This window comes from Cyrtonyx montezumae, unplaced genomic scaffold (assembly GCF_038088225.1).
Source record: "Cyrtonyx montezumae isolate F1298 unplaced genomic scaffold, pur_monq_1.0 scaffold_0, whole genome shotgun sequence".
NCBI classification, from domain to species: domain Eukaryota; kingdom Metazoa; phylum Chordata; class Aves; order Galliformes; family Odontophoridae; genus Cyrtonyx; species Cyrtonyx montezumae.
In genome coordinates, this window is record NW_027071824.1 from 46,028,228 (window position 1) to 46,048,307 (window position 20,080).

At 36.8% G+C, this 20,080-nt stretch overlaps 1 protein-coding gene across 3 annotated transcripts in view; it reads left to right on the plus strand.

Annotated features, from left to right (window-relative positions):
* TRDN (triadin) overlaps window positions 1–20,080 on the plus strand; it is a 209,831-nt gene that overhangs the window by 57,005 nt on the left and 132,746 nt on the right. For all 3 annotated transcript variants that reach the window (XM_065734365.1, XM_065734358.1, XM_065734367.1), the window contains exons 6-8: window positions 9,518–9,568; window positions 17,262–17,321; window positions 19,831–19,890. In XM_065734365.1, coding sequence (XP_065590437.1) covers window positions 9,518–9,568; window positions 17,262–17,321; window positions 19,831–19,890 — 171 coding nt within the window. The remainder of the gene's footprint in view (window positions 1–9,517; window positions 9,569–17,261; window positions 17,322–19,830; window positions 19,891–20,080) is intronic.

The window sequence follows — 20,080 nt, forward strand, 5'->3', positions numbered from 1 at the left end:
CCTGAGCTGAAGTGTAGCTGAGGTTTTCAGATGTGTAAGCTGTCTTCTTAAATTAGGGAAAATCTTAGTTGGAGCTACCCATGTTATCATAGCAGATAATATTTGTGTCCCAGCAGTAAGGCCTCAGGATGATGTTACTCAAAAGAGAGAAGCGTTAGGTGGATTTTCCCCTTGTCTGAAAGCTTATTGTATCAGAGGCAGAGGAAATGTCTGATCTGGTATGTGAGAGCTAAGAAAGGACATGGGAGAAGATAAATATAAAATTCTTTTCATTTTCCAGGAAGAAAGCTCTTTCTGTTGTACTAGATTTCTCCTCATTTCTAGATTATTATATCTCCATGGCATATAAAGACGTTCACTGAGAACTTATCTGGCAAGATCGCAAAAAAGGAATGAAGTTGAAAGTCCTTTCAAAACACGGATAAACCTACAGTACCAAAATTCAGGGTCCTGCATGTCTGAACAAACTCAAATCCCTTTAAGTGTCCCAGAGAGGTTATAGCAAGTGGGGCCCTACACCTGTGACCAGCACATACAGCATCTTTCTCTTGCATGCCAGGACCCTAAAAGAAGTCTCTCTTAGTGTATCTCAAAGTAAGTAATACAGAGTGGCAGGATAATAGATTGAGACAGGATTTGCATAGCTGACATTTTTTAAGCTGAGCATGGGAAGTGTGATTATTCTCTTGCTTTCTTTTATTTTTTTCTTCTACACACACAAAGTTAGATGTCATCTGTGTTTTATCTGTGTAAGATTACATGTGACTAATTGCAGATTATGATAAAATTGATTATTAAAATCATCATTTTAAACTGGTCAAATAACATTTCTTTGAGTTGAAATCCACAAAAAGAAATTGATCACATCCATTTAACTTTTACAGAAAGAAAAGAGCAACCTGTTTTTTGATCACATTGTTCTAACTCTTATTCTTTTTTTTTTTTTTTTTTTGGATGAGTGGGTTGTATTTGTGACTTTCTGAAATTTCTGAAACAACTAAAAGCAGGTTACAGGATGAATGATTGCTAATAGTACAAAAAAAATCAGACAACTGACAGATATCCTCCACGCCGTAAAACCTTTATTTTAAAAAATTATTTTTTGACAATGAATTGAAACTTAAAAAGAGGGAGAAATACTCTCCAAAAATAAAAAATACCTCTTAAATAAAAGCTTGGGCACTATGTCATTTTCCACGTGCTCTGGTAAACTGGAACATTCAAGGTGGACTTATTCTCTTAGGATCACAACCATTTCCTTTTTTGATGGAGCATGTAGTCAACATTTGGTTTTATCTTGAATAAACAAATTCTTAAACATGGGAGCTGTTATATAATTTATTTACAGCTAATTCTTCAGCTCTTTAGGCTTCTATCAAACTTCCTGTATCTCAGTTTTTCAGGAAAGATAAATATTTTATTTTTCTAAAACACAATTTTGTATTGAAACAATATGCAGGATTAATTATTTAAGCAGCCATGGTAGATGAAATAAGAAAATGAGAAAAGATACTAAAAAAGGGGGGGAACAATGACAATCATCAGGGATTTAGCAATAAGGCTGTTTTATTAAGTCCACAGAAAATAACAGTGATACACTTCTAATTATTACTAATTGCTATTTTATTCTATAGCAATCTGTGATTATGTTTCAGACATCAACAGGGTGGAAAATATGGATATAATAAATAGTCATGAATATAATGCTAAAAAGAGAATTATGGAGATTTTGGAAGAGTGGGTTATAATAAAATCTTTCTGTGGACTGGGGTGTTTTGCTGTTATGAAAATAGCATACACTCTGTTCTGAAAACACCTTCTTCCCAGTGCATTTCTTTTGATGTACATTCTGCTAAAAATAAAATACCACACCAGAATCAAAGCACTCCTTAGCAAGATGAGTAAGATGTCAGCAGGTCATCTATAATACATTTATATTATAAACTTGTGTGGAAACAACTGAATATCTCCTGAACTATAATCAAATTTGTATATTTCTGTTTAATTTTGACTTAACATATATAAGAAAGGCAACGTTAAATCTCTTTATTTTAAGAGGATCCTTTTAGTATGAAAGCCTACTTTCTTGCTGTATGCTATTCAAGGTAAATTGTTAAGAAATACTCGAAGGTAGTATTCTGTCTATCTCTGATATCTGCTTAGTAATGTCAAGCAAACTATTAAGATGAGGAAATAATGACAGCTATGGTGAAGTAGCCAAGCTTTGCTGTATAGATTTTGGATCAGTCAAAATCACCTCACAACAAACTTCCCAGTTTAGGAAAACATTGTGTTCTGGGTAAATACACAACAGAACAGAATGCTTGCACTAATAAAAATCATAGAATCATAGAGTAATGACAAATGTTCTTCTGTGACTTCTCTCAAAAGTAGTCTTACACAGAACAAAAAAGAGTTGCTGTACAACTTAAAAGAATATATATATATATAAATCTTAACTTTCATTCCAAATTGCATTTGTGCTTTCAAAAGAGTTAGATAAACAACTTTGAACAGTACTTAAGAGGCACTTTGGCCTAATATCTCATACATAGGATGAGTACACAATTCCTTCAGTATTTTCATGGATAAGAGAAATTATCGCATTTGCATGACTTGAAAATTGCTCAGTACTCTGACCTGAAGTTGCTTTGAGTCCCTAGAACAGGATGAGATCTAATGAAGCACCATGGATAAGACTATACTAAGAGCTAACTTTAGGGTAGTAACCTAAATTGGTCTAGTCGCTCAGGCTTCCCAGAACTGAATGTTAGTACTTAAATCCTCCTGTAACATTACATTGGTTTTCATTCCTAGATATATGCACAATACACCAATTTATTTTCCCAATTAAAAATTTCCTAGTATTTCTTTATATTTTTTTCCCAGTTGCACCTGTTGCATTTTTTTCCCTCTAGTCTACAGCTACATGATGTATTAGTAGTTAGCTAGAAGTTGCTCAAACACACAAATTCCTTTATTCTCCTCCTAGCCCCATAAGAATAACTGTCACCCTCACCAGCTGGTACTATTGAGATTAAAAATAGGCATCAGCTGCACAGTTGCAAATTTCTCCTGAGGATACCAGCAGCAGGAGAGTTGACTATAACTCTTTATACAGACAGCATCTAGAAACATATTAGAAATGACATTCCTCTCATCTTCTAAAGCCATTAACACCATTCCCTCTTGCCTTGCCCTCAGTATCCGTTTCCATCATCTCTTCAGGATAATCAGCTGCCTGCTACTAATTAGTCTTGATAAACAGGCAAGGATATAGTCCCATTAAATTGCTGTCAAAAAATGTAAGGGTTTTGACTTTTCAAAAGCAAGATATTAACCTCTGCTACATCATAACTGTGAGTAGGACTCATTTTCCTTTTTACACTTCAGTATTTATGACTGTCAAAGCACGTAAGGTAGATATTGCCATGTTTCCTGTGAGTGAACATGAAAAAGAAGACCAACTGGTCAAATTTCCTCAGGAAATAAGGAAAAAAGAGCATCACCATTTCAAATCACATTCCATTGGTTCAAATATACCTTTAAACAGTGGAAACACTGAACCTAATTTCCACTTATATTTAAGTATAAAAAGGATTACTTAAACATGAGGAAATATTATTCAATGTCAAGAAGCAGTTAAATTACCGGTGTTTTTGCTGACTTCCTGAGTTACACTTAGTCAATCTGTCTTGTGTTTTCAGGTGGGAAAATAATTCATTTTTTCCTTATTTGGGCTCTTATGCTATTGACACATTGACTTTTGTTATTTTCTCTTTTTAACATAGTATAACATATAACAATTTTATTTCATTTTATGCTTTTATTCTTTTATTTTAGGCTATTTTTATTGTATTTTATTATGGCAGCACCTGTGAGCTTCAGCCCCTATTAATTTTTTTAATTAACACAAAAACTGTGAAAAGCAAATTGGCTTTGCTTAGACTGCTCCTAGACCTCTCCTCCAGCTCATTTTCCACCTTACAGCTGACATATAATCCAAAAAAAAACAAACCAAAACAAACCAACCAAACAATATAACCAAGCTCACAAACAAAGTAATCAGCAAAATTCAAAGTCAGCAACAAGAGAGCAGACAAAAGCAGATGAAGAAGGGAACTAGCTGAATAGAAACAAAAGAATCTCTTTGTGCTAAACCATGCAGGGGTGGTGCTTCTTTTGTCATGACACAGTAAATTCACAGATAGCTGAGTCCATGCTGTGTCAGAGAGGTGTATTCTTTTTCTTTTCTTCCAACCCAGACCTGGTGCTTCACAGTGCATAGCCAGTGCCAGGCTGTTGTTAGACACTGCTAACTACTGATAGTTGAAATTAGCTTGGTGGGGGGTAGTGGAAAATAACATCCAAACTGCATTTTCAGCAGGGATTTTCAGTAAAGCTGCGTGCAATACAGGTCCTCAGCAGACTAAGAGTGCTTGTTCTGAATCAACAGCATATAGATATCTTGGTCTGCTAAAAATATAGATGTCTCTATCTCCTTTAATCATGGTCATTGAGAGGTCTACTAGCTTCCCTTCTTGAAGTTATTTTTTAAAAAACATGCATGTCCTGTTTATTCACACTCAAGGCCTAGAGAAACTGGTGTCAAGCAGCACCCATATTTAAGAAAATGAAGTACTTATTCATTAAAAGACCAAGAAACAAAAATAGGGAAAGATAATTTTCACATCTGCCTGATTAAAAAAAATAAGGAAGAAAAAAAAAGAAACAATAAAATACAGCTTTAAAATACATACTCCCTTGCAATAATGTAATAAACCATGCTGTCATCTCATAAAGAATCAGGATGGTTGCCGTGGTGATGAAGATTATCCTTGCTGCTACTTGATCTGTCATTTTTCTAAACATGGATTCGTAATATTTAGGATTTATTAACCATGTGTCACATTGATAGAGATAAATTACGCACTTTAAACTGGACATGTAAGTCTTCTATAATATTATAGCCACTTCGTCAACTCAGCAATAAGATATGATGTGATTTCTAGAAAATTAAAGCTCTTTGTCATAAAGGATGAGGCAGTATCAAAACTCCAATCAGAAAAAAAATCAGTAGAACAATCTAATGTTTACTTATTTTATATGTTTTGGAGTTAGCTAATGGTCTCTACTTTCTGTCTTGTAAATTAATCAAGATCAGCATATACTGAAACTAGATTTACTGTGCTGAGATAATTTAGGTTGTAATCCATTAGAATTGATGTCTCCTAGACTGTAATACTTTATGATAGTTCTAAATATAATGGGAAGTTTGTAAAGAGATCTTAATGACATAATATTTTGCAGTACTATAAAACACAGATACACATGCTTCTGTACTATGATAATTTTTTTTCACATCAAGAAATTTCTGTAGAGTTCTGCATAATGTATGGAATTCTAACTGTAGCAGTTATTTAGGTGACATTCTCAATGTTGCTGTCTAGCAGTTATCACTTTATGTGCGTTACTGCAGTGCTTGTGTCATTAAACTTAATTACTGACAAATTATGAAGCTGATTTAGATGCCACTTCTACAACCATTGTTCCATATATATTTTGCAGTCAAAAGTAACAAAAAGAAATTTTCAAAAATCACAAAAACTTATTTTGAAATATGGATTCATTGATATTTTTTTATGTATATAATTTATATTTAAAGGATTTTTTGTAGAGAAACACATTAAAGGTGGTGGGAACCCAGTGAAGCTGAGTAATCTTGAGTCAAGTTAAGGACGTGTCAAGGGTAAATGGTTTTGAACGGGAAGGGTAGATTTAGATCAGAAATAAAAAGATAAAGAAATAAAGACATTTATTATTTTTTAACAGTGAGTGTGGTGAAACTGGGGAACAGTTTACTGAGAGAAATTTTGTGAATGAACACTTGAAAGAATTCATAGTCAGGCTGGATGGGGCTTTGTGCAACCTGGCCTATTGGAAAATGTCCCTGCCCATGGCAGGAGTTTTGGACCAGATGATCACAGAACCACTGAATCTCCAAGGTTGGAAAAGACTTCCAAGATCATCCAGTCCATGTTTCAGGGCCTTATTGTCTTTCTTGCAGTGAGGGGCCCAAAACTGAACAAAGCATTCGAGGTGCAGTCTCATCAGTGCTGAGTACAGAGGGACAATCACTTCCTTGCTCCTGCTGGCAATGCTATTTCTTATACAAGCTACAATGCCATTGGCCTTCCCAGCCACCTGGGCACACTGCTGGCTCATGTTCAGCTGAACAATGACCAATACTCCCAGGTCCATTTCCTCTATAGTCTTCCAGCCACTCTGCCTGTAGCATTGCCTTGTGCTGTGTCCAAAATACAAGTCTTGTTGAACTTCATCCCATTGGCCTCAGCTCAGAGATCCAACCTGGCCAGATCCCTATGGAAGGCCTTCCTACCCCCAAGCAGGTGGACACTTCTTCCCAATTTGGTGTCATCTGCAAACTTACTGAGGGTGTGCTCAATCCCCTCATCCAGGTCATCAATAAAGATTCTGAACAGGACAGGCCCCTGTATTGACCCCTGGAGAACACCACTCATAACTAGTCACAAGCTGGATTTAATTCCATTTACCATCACTTTCTGGTCCATGCCATCCAGGCTGTACTTTACCCAGCAAAGAGTGTATTTGTCAAAGCCACAGACTGCCAACTTCTCCAGGAGAATACAGTGGGAGACAGTGTCAAAGGCTTTGCTGATGTAAAGATGGACTACATCAGCAGCCCTCATCCACCAGGCAGGCCACTTGATCATATAAGGGAATCAGGTTGGTCAGGCATGACCTGCCTTTCATGAGCCCATGCTGGCTGGGCCTGATCCTCTGGCTGTCCTGCACATGCCACATGATATCATTCAAGATGATCTCCTCTATAATCTTTCTTGGTACCAAAGTCAGGCTGTTCCCCAGATCCTCATTACTACCCTCCTTGTAGATCTTAAGGGTCATATAATCCTAGAATCGTATGATTTGGGTTGGAAGGGACATTTAAGTCTATCTAGTTCCAACACTTGTGCTGTAGGCAGGGACACCTCCCAGTAGACCAGGTTGCTCAAAGCTCCATCCAGCCAAGTGCTGAACAATTCCAGGGAGGGAGCGTTCTCAACCTCACTGGGAAAGTCCATCCCCAGCTTTCCTGTAGCCTCCCTTCAGGTATTGGCAGGCTCCTATAAGGTCCCCCCAGAACCTTATCTTCTCTAGGCTGAAGGGCCCCAGCTCTCTCTGTCTGTCCTCATAGGGGAGGTGCTCCAGCCCTCTGGTCGTCTTTGTGGTCCTGCTCTGGATGTGTTCCAACAGCTCAATGTCCTTCTTGTGCTGTGGACCCCAAAACTGAACACAAAACTCCAGGTAGGGTCTCACAAGAGCGGAGTAGAGAGGCAGAATCACCTCCTTCAATCCAATGATCATGCTTCTCTTGATGCAAGCCAAGATATGGTTGGCATTCTGGGCTGCAGGAGTACATTGCCAGTTCATGTCAAATTTTTTGTCAACCACTACTCCCAAACCCTTCTCCTCGGGGCTGCTGTCAAGCTATTCTCCACCAGCCTGTATCTGTGCTTGGGATTGCCCTGACCTAGGTGCTGGACCTTGTGCTTGGCCTTGTTGAACTTCATGAATTTTGCATGGGCCCACCAGTCAAGACTGTCCAGATTCCTCTCGATAACATCCCTTCTCTCTAGCATGACAACTGCACCACTCAGCTTGGTGTCACCTGCAAAGTTGCTGAGAATGCACTTGATCCCATTGTCCATGTTACCTACAGAGATGTTAAATAACACTGGAAGTAGATGGAAAAACGATCCTCATATAGTTGTATAGAGAAAAACAATAAAAGCTCAGCTGAAATACAACAAATCTATATGACAGAATTTCTTCCTAATCACAGCATTTGAGGTTTATAGAACAAAAAATGAACTACACACTCAGGATGAAAAGTAAAAGACAAATGTAGAGCAACAATCTTTTTGACTCACTGACATCATATAATTAGCTTAGTTATGATGCCAAACATAGACAGCTAACAGTAACACATTTAATCCTTTGTTATCCTTTATATCCATGAAATTATCTTTTCTGAAGGCTACATAGCATGTAGCATAGTTATTTCTCTTGTGAACGAAGCAAAATCTTTAGTTGACTTACACTATCCAATAACAGCATTCTATATTTTTTTATAATGCACAGATCAGAGTTTTGAAAAAAGAAAATACCATTTTCAACTGTATCCTTTCGGCAATGTATGTTCTGTTACATCTGGAGCAAATAACTGGTGGGATAAATAGAACATTTCTACTGTCTTTAGCAAACATTAGAGTAGATCCTTAGAGTTGAGATGTGATATGCATAGTTTTGTATTACTTTGAGGGCCAGACACTTGTTATTTAGAATCTAAAGATCAAATCTCACCCTTAAAAAAAAGGAAGCAACGGACTCTGGCGAGATTTGTATGTGACTTTGTCAAAGGTCTGTTTGATCCAGTATTTTATACCAGTTTTTCACTACAGGAAGCTTTGTACATTACTGTAAACCAGATGCTCTGTTTAGTCGTAATGAATTTATTTGGCACCTCTAATAAATGCCCTTTAAATTTCTAGCACTGTAAGCAAACAGTGCTAGGAAAGCTTGATTTACTTCTGGTTTGTTTTTCCTAAATTCTGCATTTTTCATTTTCTATATTATTGTGTTTTTTGCACAGTAAGAACTGTAGAAAAAAAATAGCTATGGAGGTGTATAGCTGTAATAACAGTATCAATGTCACAGGTGAGAGATCTTATAAATAAGGAGTGGCATAGCAACGACAGATTAATACTGTACCACTCTTCTAACAAGGCAGTTCTTAGCTAAGGGATTTATAAAATGTGCTTTAGTAAACAGCATGATTAAAATCAGTCATTCTCAGAAACTCTGATCCCTAACCCAACACATTTTATATCTGTTTGTAATTCATGTACTTCATTCAGTCAATCTTTTTTTGCGCTGAAGTTACTGACAGAATCTGAGCTTTAAAAATCTGGAAAACCTAATTAAAACGTTCCTTTTGAATTAGCTTTACCCTTGAAAGTTAATTTGGAAGATAAAATATACTAATCCTGGCAAGCAACTAGAGATATATAGACAAAAATACTGAATCAAAGCATGTTATTTCTGATTCATAACCAACATATATTACCATATAACTGTTGCTTATGAGCAAAACTTGTTCTTGACTTTAAAAGTACTACTACTGCTCAATTTAAATCAAGATAAATAAGTAATAAACTGTTATGATTTTTGTCCACGTATTTTATATGTGTGCATATATATATAGGCTTATATAAACGAAAAATAGAATACACATTGATAAATGAATTTTATTGTATATAATTAAGAATCTGCAGATGATTAAGACATGACAATGCTATAATATTTGAACACTTAGTTATTTTTATTAAAATGATTAAAATGATTTTTCTGATATTTTCCTGTGTTAAAATTTCTTTAATATTCATGAATAAATTCTGCATTGCATTGTTTTCAGAAACTCATAAAGAGAAAACAGAGAGATATGAAAAACGAACAACGCCAAAAGGTAATTCTTTTTTTTTGTTTATTTACCTATACACATGTATGTAACATATGTTGTATTTGCAAACTGCATATGTTACAATTATTATAAGATAATCCAGAGATTAGTTGGCACAGACTGTAAATAATGAAAATTTCATTTATTCCTTTGCATGAACAAATAATGTGATTTTAAATTTGTGGGTTTATATTGTAAACTCAAATTTATTATAAAATTCTCTTGTCCAAACTTATTCAAGAGTCTTTTTACAGCAAAGGTGCAAGAAGGTAGAGTGTACAGACAAACTTTCTCTGGTGCAAAATACATTAAGTATGTTGGGCAAGAAAGAAAGTATATTTATAGACCAGTGGGTGCCAACCAACTTAGGCATAGTTAAGAGTGAGCAAGGTGTGTATAAGAGATAAGAAAAACCTCCATTATAAGAACCTACTTTTGTAGAGTGCTTAATGTCCTCTAACTGGCACTTTCCAAAAAGCCACAGAGGAGCTGGTTTGAACTGGTTTTCAGAGGTCAGATAACAAATATGTTTTCTGGGAATCATGCATATTTTTTACCTAATGAACCCTCCTCTGGAAATTTTAGGCAAAATAAAATTTGATGAGCATCTCTCTGATGTACCATTGCAGTGCTCAGAAATGGCAGGAGGAAGCAATGGGAATCTTATTAAAAGTAATGTGAATACACATACACACTCCCTCACACAATTATCTTCTTTATATGTATGTATATATTCTTGATAGGTTTTTATAGTATTTTACAACTATAGTGATAACTTTCCAGCTCTGTGCTAGAAGTGCCTAGAATCTCTTGCCAAGTATTTAATAAATCATACAGTATGGAAATTAATTTTTAGGGCGCTACTGGGTTAGCTGAGTAATAACTATCTCAGATCCATTGGCAAAAGATCCTATTTAGGCACTTTTCAAGATCTCTATTCTAAAAATACAGATGAAACTACAGCCTTGACCAAACAGCCTCTTGTGTACAGTATCATCTGTATAGAAATGCTTTGTTTTACATGGAGGAGTATTACTGTGGCAAAAGATGATTACAAAAATGTTATAAAATATCAGAAATAAAGGCATTGAAGTGTCATCAGTTAAGTCTCTTTTTGCAGTCATATTATGTCATCTTTCATTATGAGATCTACTTTAGCACAGCACAACTATTTTTATTATTTCTTTACTTTTGTTTTTAATATTTCATAGAATCACAGAATGATTTGGGCTGGAAGATTCCTTCAGAATCATCTAGTTCCAACCCCTCTGCAATGGGCATGGAAACGTTTCACTAGACAAAATTTCTCAAAGCCCTATCCAATCTGGTCTTGAAAATACTGGTTTTACATTTCACAGAATCATAGAATCATGAATGTTTTGGGTTAGAAGGGATCTTTAAGATTATCTAGTTCCAACCCCCTGCTACAGGAAAGGGATACTTCTCTCTAGACACGGGTTGAGGGCAACCTGGAGTGAAGCTCACACTGCAAGTAGTCTGACCACCAGAAGATGGTAAAGCTGAACCTCAGTTCAGATGGTGGTAATGCCTTCTGACTGCTGGAGTTTAACCAAACTTTAAACTGAAAATTACCTCAAGAAGGATAATGTTAGAGTCATCTAAGTTTACTTGGATTCTAAGTGAAAGTACATAGAGATTTAATGCTCTCTGACTAATGCATTATAACTTCATTGTATTAGTCCATTTATCTTAACTTCTGTGAGTGCTGTGCTGTGGACAAGCACTTAGTCAGTTAGCTGGAGCAAGCAATCTCTATCCTGTTCTTGTTGCACTCATCACTTAGCCTTATACTACGCAGTGGCGCAGTGGACAAACACTCAGCTGGAAACTATTTTTACTTAGCCTAAGTGTGGAATCAGTTCCTCCTCATCTCTTCTTATTTCACTTTTCTTTTTTTTTTTTTTTTTTGGGGGGGGGGGAGTGGGGTTTGGAAATGTTATCCAATACTGTCTCAACCGTTCTAATTAAGAGAAACAATCTCATTTCCCTTTACTGTCTGCCATTCGATGCTAAATCAAATATAATATTTGTTGATTTACATTTGGAAAATCTACATATATTCTACACTTCTTGTTTTTAATTTTAAGTGTAATAAATAGCAATATTCTTATATGATTAAACTCAGAATAAATTGTTAAACTGCCTTAATATTTTCCATTATAAGCTCATATTTTAGTTTATTTATAAATTTACCACACTCCAGTCATTGAGGATAAAATTTTTCCTGCTTGGCTTTTTGCCTCAGGCTGAATTTTCATTCAAACTCATACAAAAATATGACATCAATTTCCAAAATCTAGGTTAGTGAGCAATACATTGGGGTATTATATTTTTTTCAGTGCAAATACCAGCACACTCTGAACTTGTGTGGTTATCTTTTTGTTTTGTTTTGATTTTGATTTTTGTTTTTTGATATGCTTTGTGTTTACTAGGAAGTCCAACCAAATTTCTTCAAGTTGTGGGAAAATTTCAACTTAGACGTTTGTTACAAGAGCAGATTTTATTCTTACTTTGTTTTCTGGGCGAATCCACTATCCTATTAAGAAAAAGAAAATATGTGATATCTTAATTACAAAGTGTGTCATAAAGCAAATAAAATGGTTGACTTAAAGTAGAAGGGGCGGCCATAGATAAAGTATTTTTGAGCTGAAGAGCGTATGACTTAACTGGCTTAAAAGTATTTTTATATAATTTCTCTTATTTTTTATATACAAAAATATTTCTATTAACTCTAATTTGTTTCTCAGAAATAGCACCATATGGCTAACTTGGCCTACTTCTAATCCTAACATAATTCTTTCACCTAAACTCTGAGGGCTGGAGAAATGACATATGTCAAGCCATTCACAAAAAAAAAAAAAAAAGATATCCAGGTAAATAAATCTGGAAAAAAAATTATAGACAATGAAGTATTGTTTATTACAGAGGTTCCAGGATTATATGTAAGGCTGAACATGAAAGCATTTGAAGGGGAAAGCAAAATTCATTACACAAAAGAAAACTCACATTCAAGTTTGTCAAATCAGAAGTCTCTGCTGTGCTGTGATTGAGGAAGCAAAAACAGCCAGTCATCATAGTTATGAAACATGAACCCTTTAATATTCAGCAACATCTGCCCTTCCCAGATAAGTTTCTACCCAAAAACCATAGCTCAGACAGTGTTCATATTAGTAGTGATAAACATTACAATCTGAGATTAGCAAATTTTGAAGCTATGGCCATATCAACACCCAGGATGGGGCTCTTGAACTAACTAGTGGCTGAATCCAGCCAATTATGAGGAAGAGAAAAATAATTTATGCTTTTATAGGTTCATAGGTTCATAAGGTTGGAAAGGACCTACAAGATCATCTAGTCCAACCATCCTCCTATTACTATCCCTACCCAACTACTAAATCAAATCCCCTAGCACCTCATCTAAACACTTCTTGAACAGCGCTAGGGATGGTGCCTCAACCACCTCCCTAGGCAGGCCATTCCAGTGCCTGACCACTCTTTCAGAAAAAAATGTTTCCTCAGGTCTAATCTAAATCTTCCCCGGCGCAACTTGTGACCATTCCCTCTAGTCCTGTCATTATTTATCAGGGAGAAGAGGCCCACCCACTCCTCACCACAACCTCCCTTCAGGAAGTGGTAGAGTGCAATAAGGGACTTTTTGCAAGTCTTGTCTCTGTTTATCCACATTCCAGGCTCCCTGCTCAGATTCATCAAGCTACTTTTATTTTTCAAGAAGGAGCCTATCGATCTCTTTGTGCTTTTTACCTTGGAGTCCACTAAAATATTAATATTTCTTTGTTTTTGAGCCCTCTATATGATTTTGATGATGAGTGGCCTTTAGATTGACCACCTTAATGCCTGCTGAGGTGCAATTCAGTTAGTAACTTTTATGGTTTGTTTTGGTTTCCTTCAAAGATAAAAGATGATAGAGAGAAAAATAAAAAGGAAAAAACAGTTTTTAACTGATGGTTTGTCTCCCTTACACAAGTCTGATGTTCTTATTGACAGTTTGTTCTGCATACTTCATCTTTGTTTTTTGAGATAGAGAATATAAATGCTTTTGTCTGATACATATAATGTCATGTTTAACTACCAAATATCATTGAGTATCACAGAGCTCTTGCAAAACTGTGTTTGTGTCCCATCCAAAACTGACAACATGCTGGTTTGAAGTATTTTGCACAGTGCTTTCACTTGCTGATATAGATGTAATATGTAACAGCATGCTACAGTTTCTGCAAAAAATTCGGGCTAAGACCTTATAGATATAAAGAGTAAGCAGAGTATTTCTCTTAAGCATGCTATTAGATGTCCTAAAGCAATTGAGTGAGCCAGCTTGTCATTCACGCAATAACATATTGCTGCTGTGTCCTTCACAGCCTGGTTTTAAGTGTAAATTAGCTTTTCACATTCCTTAAGGGCTTTGAAAAATCCCCTTGTAGTTTGTTTCTACTGTATTGCTAATTGTTATCAGCAATTATTTACTTATTATGACAAGAAATGTATTTTGATAATGCAAACACATGCAAAGACATGCATAATGAAATTAGTGAATGTTTGGAGTGATTTTTCCTAAAGACATGAACCTATATTTTAATGAGGAAAAACTTAACCAAGAAAAAATATGCTTACATCTCTATTAAATTACAGTTGCTGCCAAACTGGTGAAAAGAGTGAATGCAAAAATATTACTCTGTTTGTGTATAAAACTCACAGTTGTCTTCTAACCAGGGATATGTTTTCTGTCATTTACCCAAGTACAGAATATTGAGTGTTGCAAAGAAAATAATATCCCATTGAAATTAGCAAAAGCACCGATCTTTTAGAAGTAGAGTTTGATAAAGAATATGTTTATTTGAATTATTTGGATGTGGAGTACAATCATGTCATAGAATCATAGAATAACAGAATGCCCTGGGTTGTAAAGCATCTCAAAGATCATCTAGTTTCAACCCCCCTGCCATGGGCAGGGTTGCCAACCACTAGATCAGGCTGCTCAGAGACACATACAGCCTTGCCTTAAATGCCTCCAGGGATGGAGTAACCACAATCTTTCTGGGCAACCTGTTCCACTGCCTCACCACCCTCTGAGTGAAAAACCCTCCCCTAACATCTGACCTAAATCTTCCGTCTTACTTTAAACCCATTCCTCCTTGTCCTATCACTATCAACCCATGTAAACAGTTGCTCCTCCTCCTGTTTATATAATCCCTTCAAGTACTGGAAGGTCACAATGAGGTCTACCCAGAGCCTTCTCTTTTCCAAGCTAAACAAGCCCGGTTCCCTCAACTTTTCCTCATAGGAAAGGTACTCCAGATCTCTGGTCATTTTAGTGGCCCTCTTCTGGATTCGTTCCAAGAGCTCTGCATCTCACTTGTGCTGGGGGCCCCAGGCCTGGATGCATTACTCCAGATGGGGCCTCACAAGAGCTGAGTAAAGGGGGACAATCACTTCCTTCTCTGTCAACGGTTTACGGGCAGGTTCGGCCCGGTTTTGTGACGATTGGTGTGGGGGACCCACGGACCCACGCCCCAGGAAAGGGGAAGGGGGAAAGGGAAAGGGAAAAGGGAGATGGGCCTAGAAACAAAACAGCGGCAACGATCTGAGGAGGAAAGCTAATTTACTAAATAGATATCAGAAAGCAAAATAACACAATATAATACAATATAATTGGAATTAAAGCTAATAAATCAAATAAAATGAGCAAGAGAGTGTCCAATAAACCGAAGGCCTTACGCTAACGCTGAAGCCAAGATGGCAGCGAGCACCCACTGCTGAGTCGATCCCAAAGGAAAGAGAGTGTCCCGTGACCGCAGACAGTTTTTATCTTTCCCTCTGAGCGTAAACACGTAAGAACGCAAAACATCGCAAAGTCCTCTGGGGAATGGAGTTCTTCTTCTCTTCTGAGGCAGGTATACCTGGAACTATCGATGATCCACGGAGCTGGAGCATTAACTCTTTAACTCCAAATGCACTACATGATGTTATGATGTGGAATACCAGTACAAAAAATCATAAAACCATGACATTCTCCCTGCTGGCCACCTCTTTTTTAATACAGCCCAGGGTATAGTTGTCCCTCTGGGCTGCAAGTGTGCACTACTGACTAATGTCCAGCTTCTGATCCAGCATGACCTCCAAGTCCTTTTCTGCAGGCCTGCTCTCCAGGAGTTCTTCCCTTTGTCTGAATAAATACCTGGGATTGCCCTGGCCCAAGTGCAGCACCTTGCACTTGGCCTTGTAGAACCTCATTAGATTCACATGCGCCCAGTTCTTCAGCTTGTCCAGGTCCCTCTGGATGGCTTTCCTTACCTCCAGTGTATTGACTTCACTGCTTAGCTTTGTGTCATCTTCCAATTTCATAGAATCATAGAATCATAGAATCACCAAGGTTGGAAAAGACCTAAAAGATCATCCAGCCCAACCATTCACCTATCACCAATAGCTTCCACTAAACCATGTCCCTCAACACAACATCCAAACATTCCCTGAACACCCCAAGGGTTGGTGACCCCAAGCCTGTCATGTCGCCTGGGGCTGTTATGGCCAAAGTGAGGGACCTGGAGTTTGGTCTTGTTGAACCTCATCCCATTGGCTTCAGCCCAGCCCTCCAGCCTGTCCAGATCCCTCTGTAGGACCTTGCTACCCGCAGGTAGATCAACACTTCCAGCCAATTTGGTGTCATCTGCAAAGTTACTGAGGGTGCACTCGATGCCCTCATCCAGGTCATCGATAAAGATATTGAAGAGGACAAGCCCCAGCACCAACCCCTGGGGAACACCACTCGTGACCAGTCACCAGCTGGATTTAACTCCATTCACCACCACTCTCTGGACCCAGCCCTCCAGCCAGTTCCTTATCCAGCCAAGAGTGTACCTGTCCAAGCCATGGGCTGACAGCTTCTGCTGAGGGTGCACTTGATTCCATTGTCTATGTCATCGACAAAGAGCTTGAGGAGACCTTGAAGAGTCCCAAGACTGACCCTTGGGGGACACCACTCATGACTGGCTTCCACCGAGACATAGAACTCTTGATCACAACACTTTGGCTGCAACCAACCAACCAGATCTTTATCTTTTGAACAGTCCATAAACATGGTCTAAAAGCTGAGTGGGTGATAGACCATAAGGATCCAAAATTGCCTGTTTCTAGCAGGACATATACCTGACTGCTTTCAGCAGCTGTTCCTCCTGAAATTATATTTTTTTTTATTAAAAAAGATATATTCCCATTAATCCATCTTGTCGCTGAAGTATCATCTAAAAATTAAGAAAAAAGGAGCATGGAAACAATACGCTAGCCATTTACTGTTAAGAAGAGAAAACAGTGCTGCCATGAACTGAAAATAATTCCCTCCATCAGAAATCTTAGAGGCACTGTGCTTGTGTAATGGAACTAAACCAGATCCTATATATGAAGGTTGCCGAATAATTTGTATTTGTTGCCAAATTATGATCCAACATCTGAAGACTTACTCAAAGAAAAAATGTTTCTCTTGTTCCTGGGATTAAATACTGACATTGAGAAGCGCTATACAAGATCTAGTATCTGTTACTCAGAGATAAAATGCTTTTTTTGCTTTCGCAAAAAATTTCTTTTATTGCTTTGGTGGAATAAAATGCATGCATAATATTTGGAGACTACAGGTTTACCATTTAATTTGCTGTTTTTATATTTCTAGTAATTCACAGAGAAAAGCCTAAAAAACAAGAAAGATCTGAAAGAAAGGAACATCTGAAAGGTATGTATTTAATAGCTGATCCTCTTTTTCTTTTTACCAAAGTCTCAAGACTGCCGGATTTGTTGACTCATAAATCCTGCAAATCCTAACTATGTTTAAAGCTGGAGGAAGTGTTGTGAAAGCCTGGTGGAAAGAGAATGAGGAATTTGAAAGCACTCTGAATTCAGCACTATGCAGAAAAACTAAAATTATATTTATAAATTAATGAGTATGTTTTTACTGTATCATTAACTTATGTAAAATATGCCCAAAACATAATTAGTTACCTTTTATTCTTATTGAATAAGTCAAAGAAAAATATTTTTCTTTAGGCATAATTCTGAACAAAATGTAATGGCTAAATCACAACACACAGGGCATGAGACCTGCCTTTAATAAAATTTTCCCCAGACTATTTTTGGAGATAATGATGGGAAAGAATAAGAGAGAATGTGTTGATCTGCTGTTTGGGAGTGCCACTGTTTTGGTGAAACCTGCTTACTTGTCAAAACATAAGCCTTCTATGAACATGACTTTTACATAAAATTTTAGTTAAAGAAGTGTCAGACTGGAGGAAGAAACCCATTTTGGAAGAAGAAATAGGTGTATGGCCATAAAGAATCACCCAAAATAAGGAAAGACTTATAATACCCAGCCACAGCTGATTTATTTCAGAACAAGCAGATGAGTCTCACAACCAAAGTGAATATGTACTTTCCAAAATTTGTGCTTGACTAGATCTTTCCATTTGCTTACTATTGAAGCTTTTTCATTTTATATAAATAATTCATAGTAGCAAGACTGAGTTAGAAAGCCTGAATAGAGCTTAATGGCAGGCACATATCTTCAGGTGTCTATTGGAGTGAATATTTATTACTAGAAAAATGGAATAGTTGTAATATTTTAATTAATAAAGAATATTTTTCTGAGATTTGGTAAACTGACGGAGCAGACTATCATGACTCATAATACAACAAGAATGTGTTATTAGGACTTCTATTTTTTGAAGAAAACTTGAGAAATTTTCTGATTTCCTTTGAATGAGAAGAAAATATAATGTTTTTAAAAATTTCTGAGAACAGGGAAAAATGGAGAACCTGAGTAAATGAAGAAGAGTAAGAATTGTAAAGCTTCTCCCAGTTTCTATGATTCCTACTAAATTCTTCTGTCTACCTGATATTACTGTCTGCTATATTCTATCTGAAGGTGAATGTATAGCTAATTTTGTCTAGTTAACTTTGCTACAGTCACTCCTATAAAGCTACTGTGGATAGAGATATTCTGCACTCACTATACTAAGGAAGATTAGTTTAGATGGTAGATTTTATTTTAAAATTATGACTGTAGATATGTGTCTTTATAAGGGTCATTTGATTATAGAATGCCTGGACAAAACCCAAAATTTTCATGGAATCCCTGTATTTTAAATGATTATTTTCCACTTTTCATACATTCACTTTTCAAGATAAGCATATAGAGATAGTAAACAGCATCCAAGTCCGATTTCTAATCAACTTTAGTTTAGAAAAGTTATCTAATGACACAGAGAATAAATAGCTGCCCTTAGAAATGACTCAGTCAGCTATGACAGGAATTCACTCTGAGGTATTGCATCACTGCACTTCTAAAAAAACATGAGAGCCTGAGTGCTCCCTGCTCTACTTTTGCTTCTAGTCAGTCATGAAATTCAAGCTACTGTTAAAGAGTTCCTTATTTGCTCATTTGGCAAAGGAGAATCACTCTACTGGGATGAAATCACCACAGGAGATATAATTAAAGCCACCCTGCAGTGTCATGGCTGATTTTTTCTGGAGTTCTCTTAAATCCCCTTCCTTGTTTTCCATTGTCTTGAAATTGCTGCTTGAAACTCTGAAAAGTGAGTGGGAAATATTTTGTGAATGACTGGATATCACAATGCAGTTTCCACTGCCAAGGTGTTAGTTTTGTCTTTGCACACCCTAGGCAGCTAATTATGGCTTTGGGATCATCATTTGTCAGCAGGTGATCTCAGCTAGTGTTACTAGCTATCCATATCTATTGCTAGCTATCCATATCCACTGCTAGTTATCCATCTCAAGCCAGCTAGCAAGTGACAGAAGTGCCATTTGTGCATGTGGCACTCTAATGCTCCAAGATAGATTCCAGAGTTTTGCAAGAATGTGTGTGACAGAAAATGGGGTGATCCAGATGATGTCCTGCTTGTAGTGCAGGCGGCAGCATTTGATATGAGTTCTGTCTTTGTCCTTGACAGTTTTCTGAAAAACTGCCTTCGGGAACAGACAGACTATTGCAAGAGATGTTCATACTGTAGAGAAGAGTTGGGGAGCATTACTATGTTTCGGAAGCAGTAATTTATCAGCTACTGTTGCCTAATGATAGCCATATATGCTGCATGCTGTGCAGATATGCATAGGATAACAGAGGAATAACACAATTTGTCATTTCATCTCCAATGGATTAACTTGGCATAATTATTTTTAAGTTTCTTGTTCAATTTTTTTTTTATATGAAAACTTTTCTTCTTTTCTAGTGTCACACAAAGACAGATCAGAAAGAGAAGAAAAACCTGAAAAAAGGGAGAGGCATACAGGTATAGATTGAATGTTAGGATTCATATTTTGGGGTATCCCAGGAATAATTGTCCGCTTCGCTTCTGTTCATGTATCTTTTCAATTGGAAAAAATATGATAGAATTTTGAGTGGAAGTAATGTGGTTGTGTAAGGGTTTGCAAACATATGGACTGTATAGAATTTTGTATACCATATGCATGGTATTTATT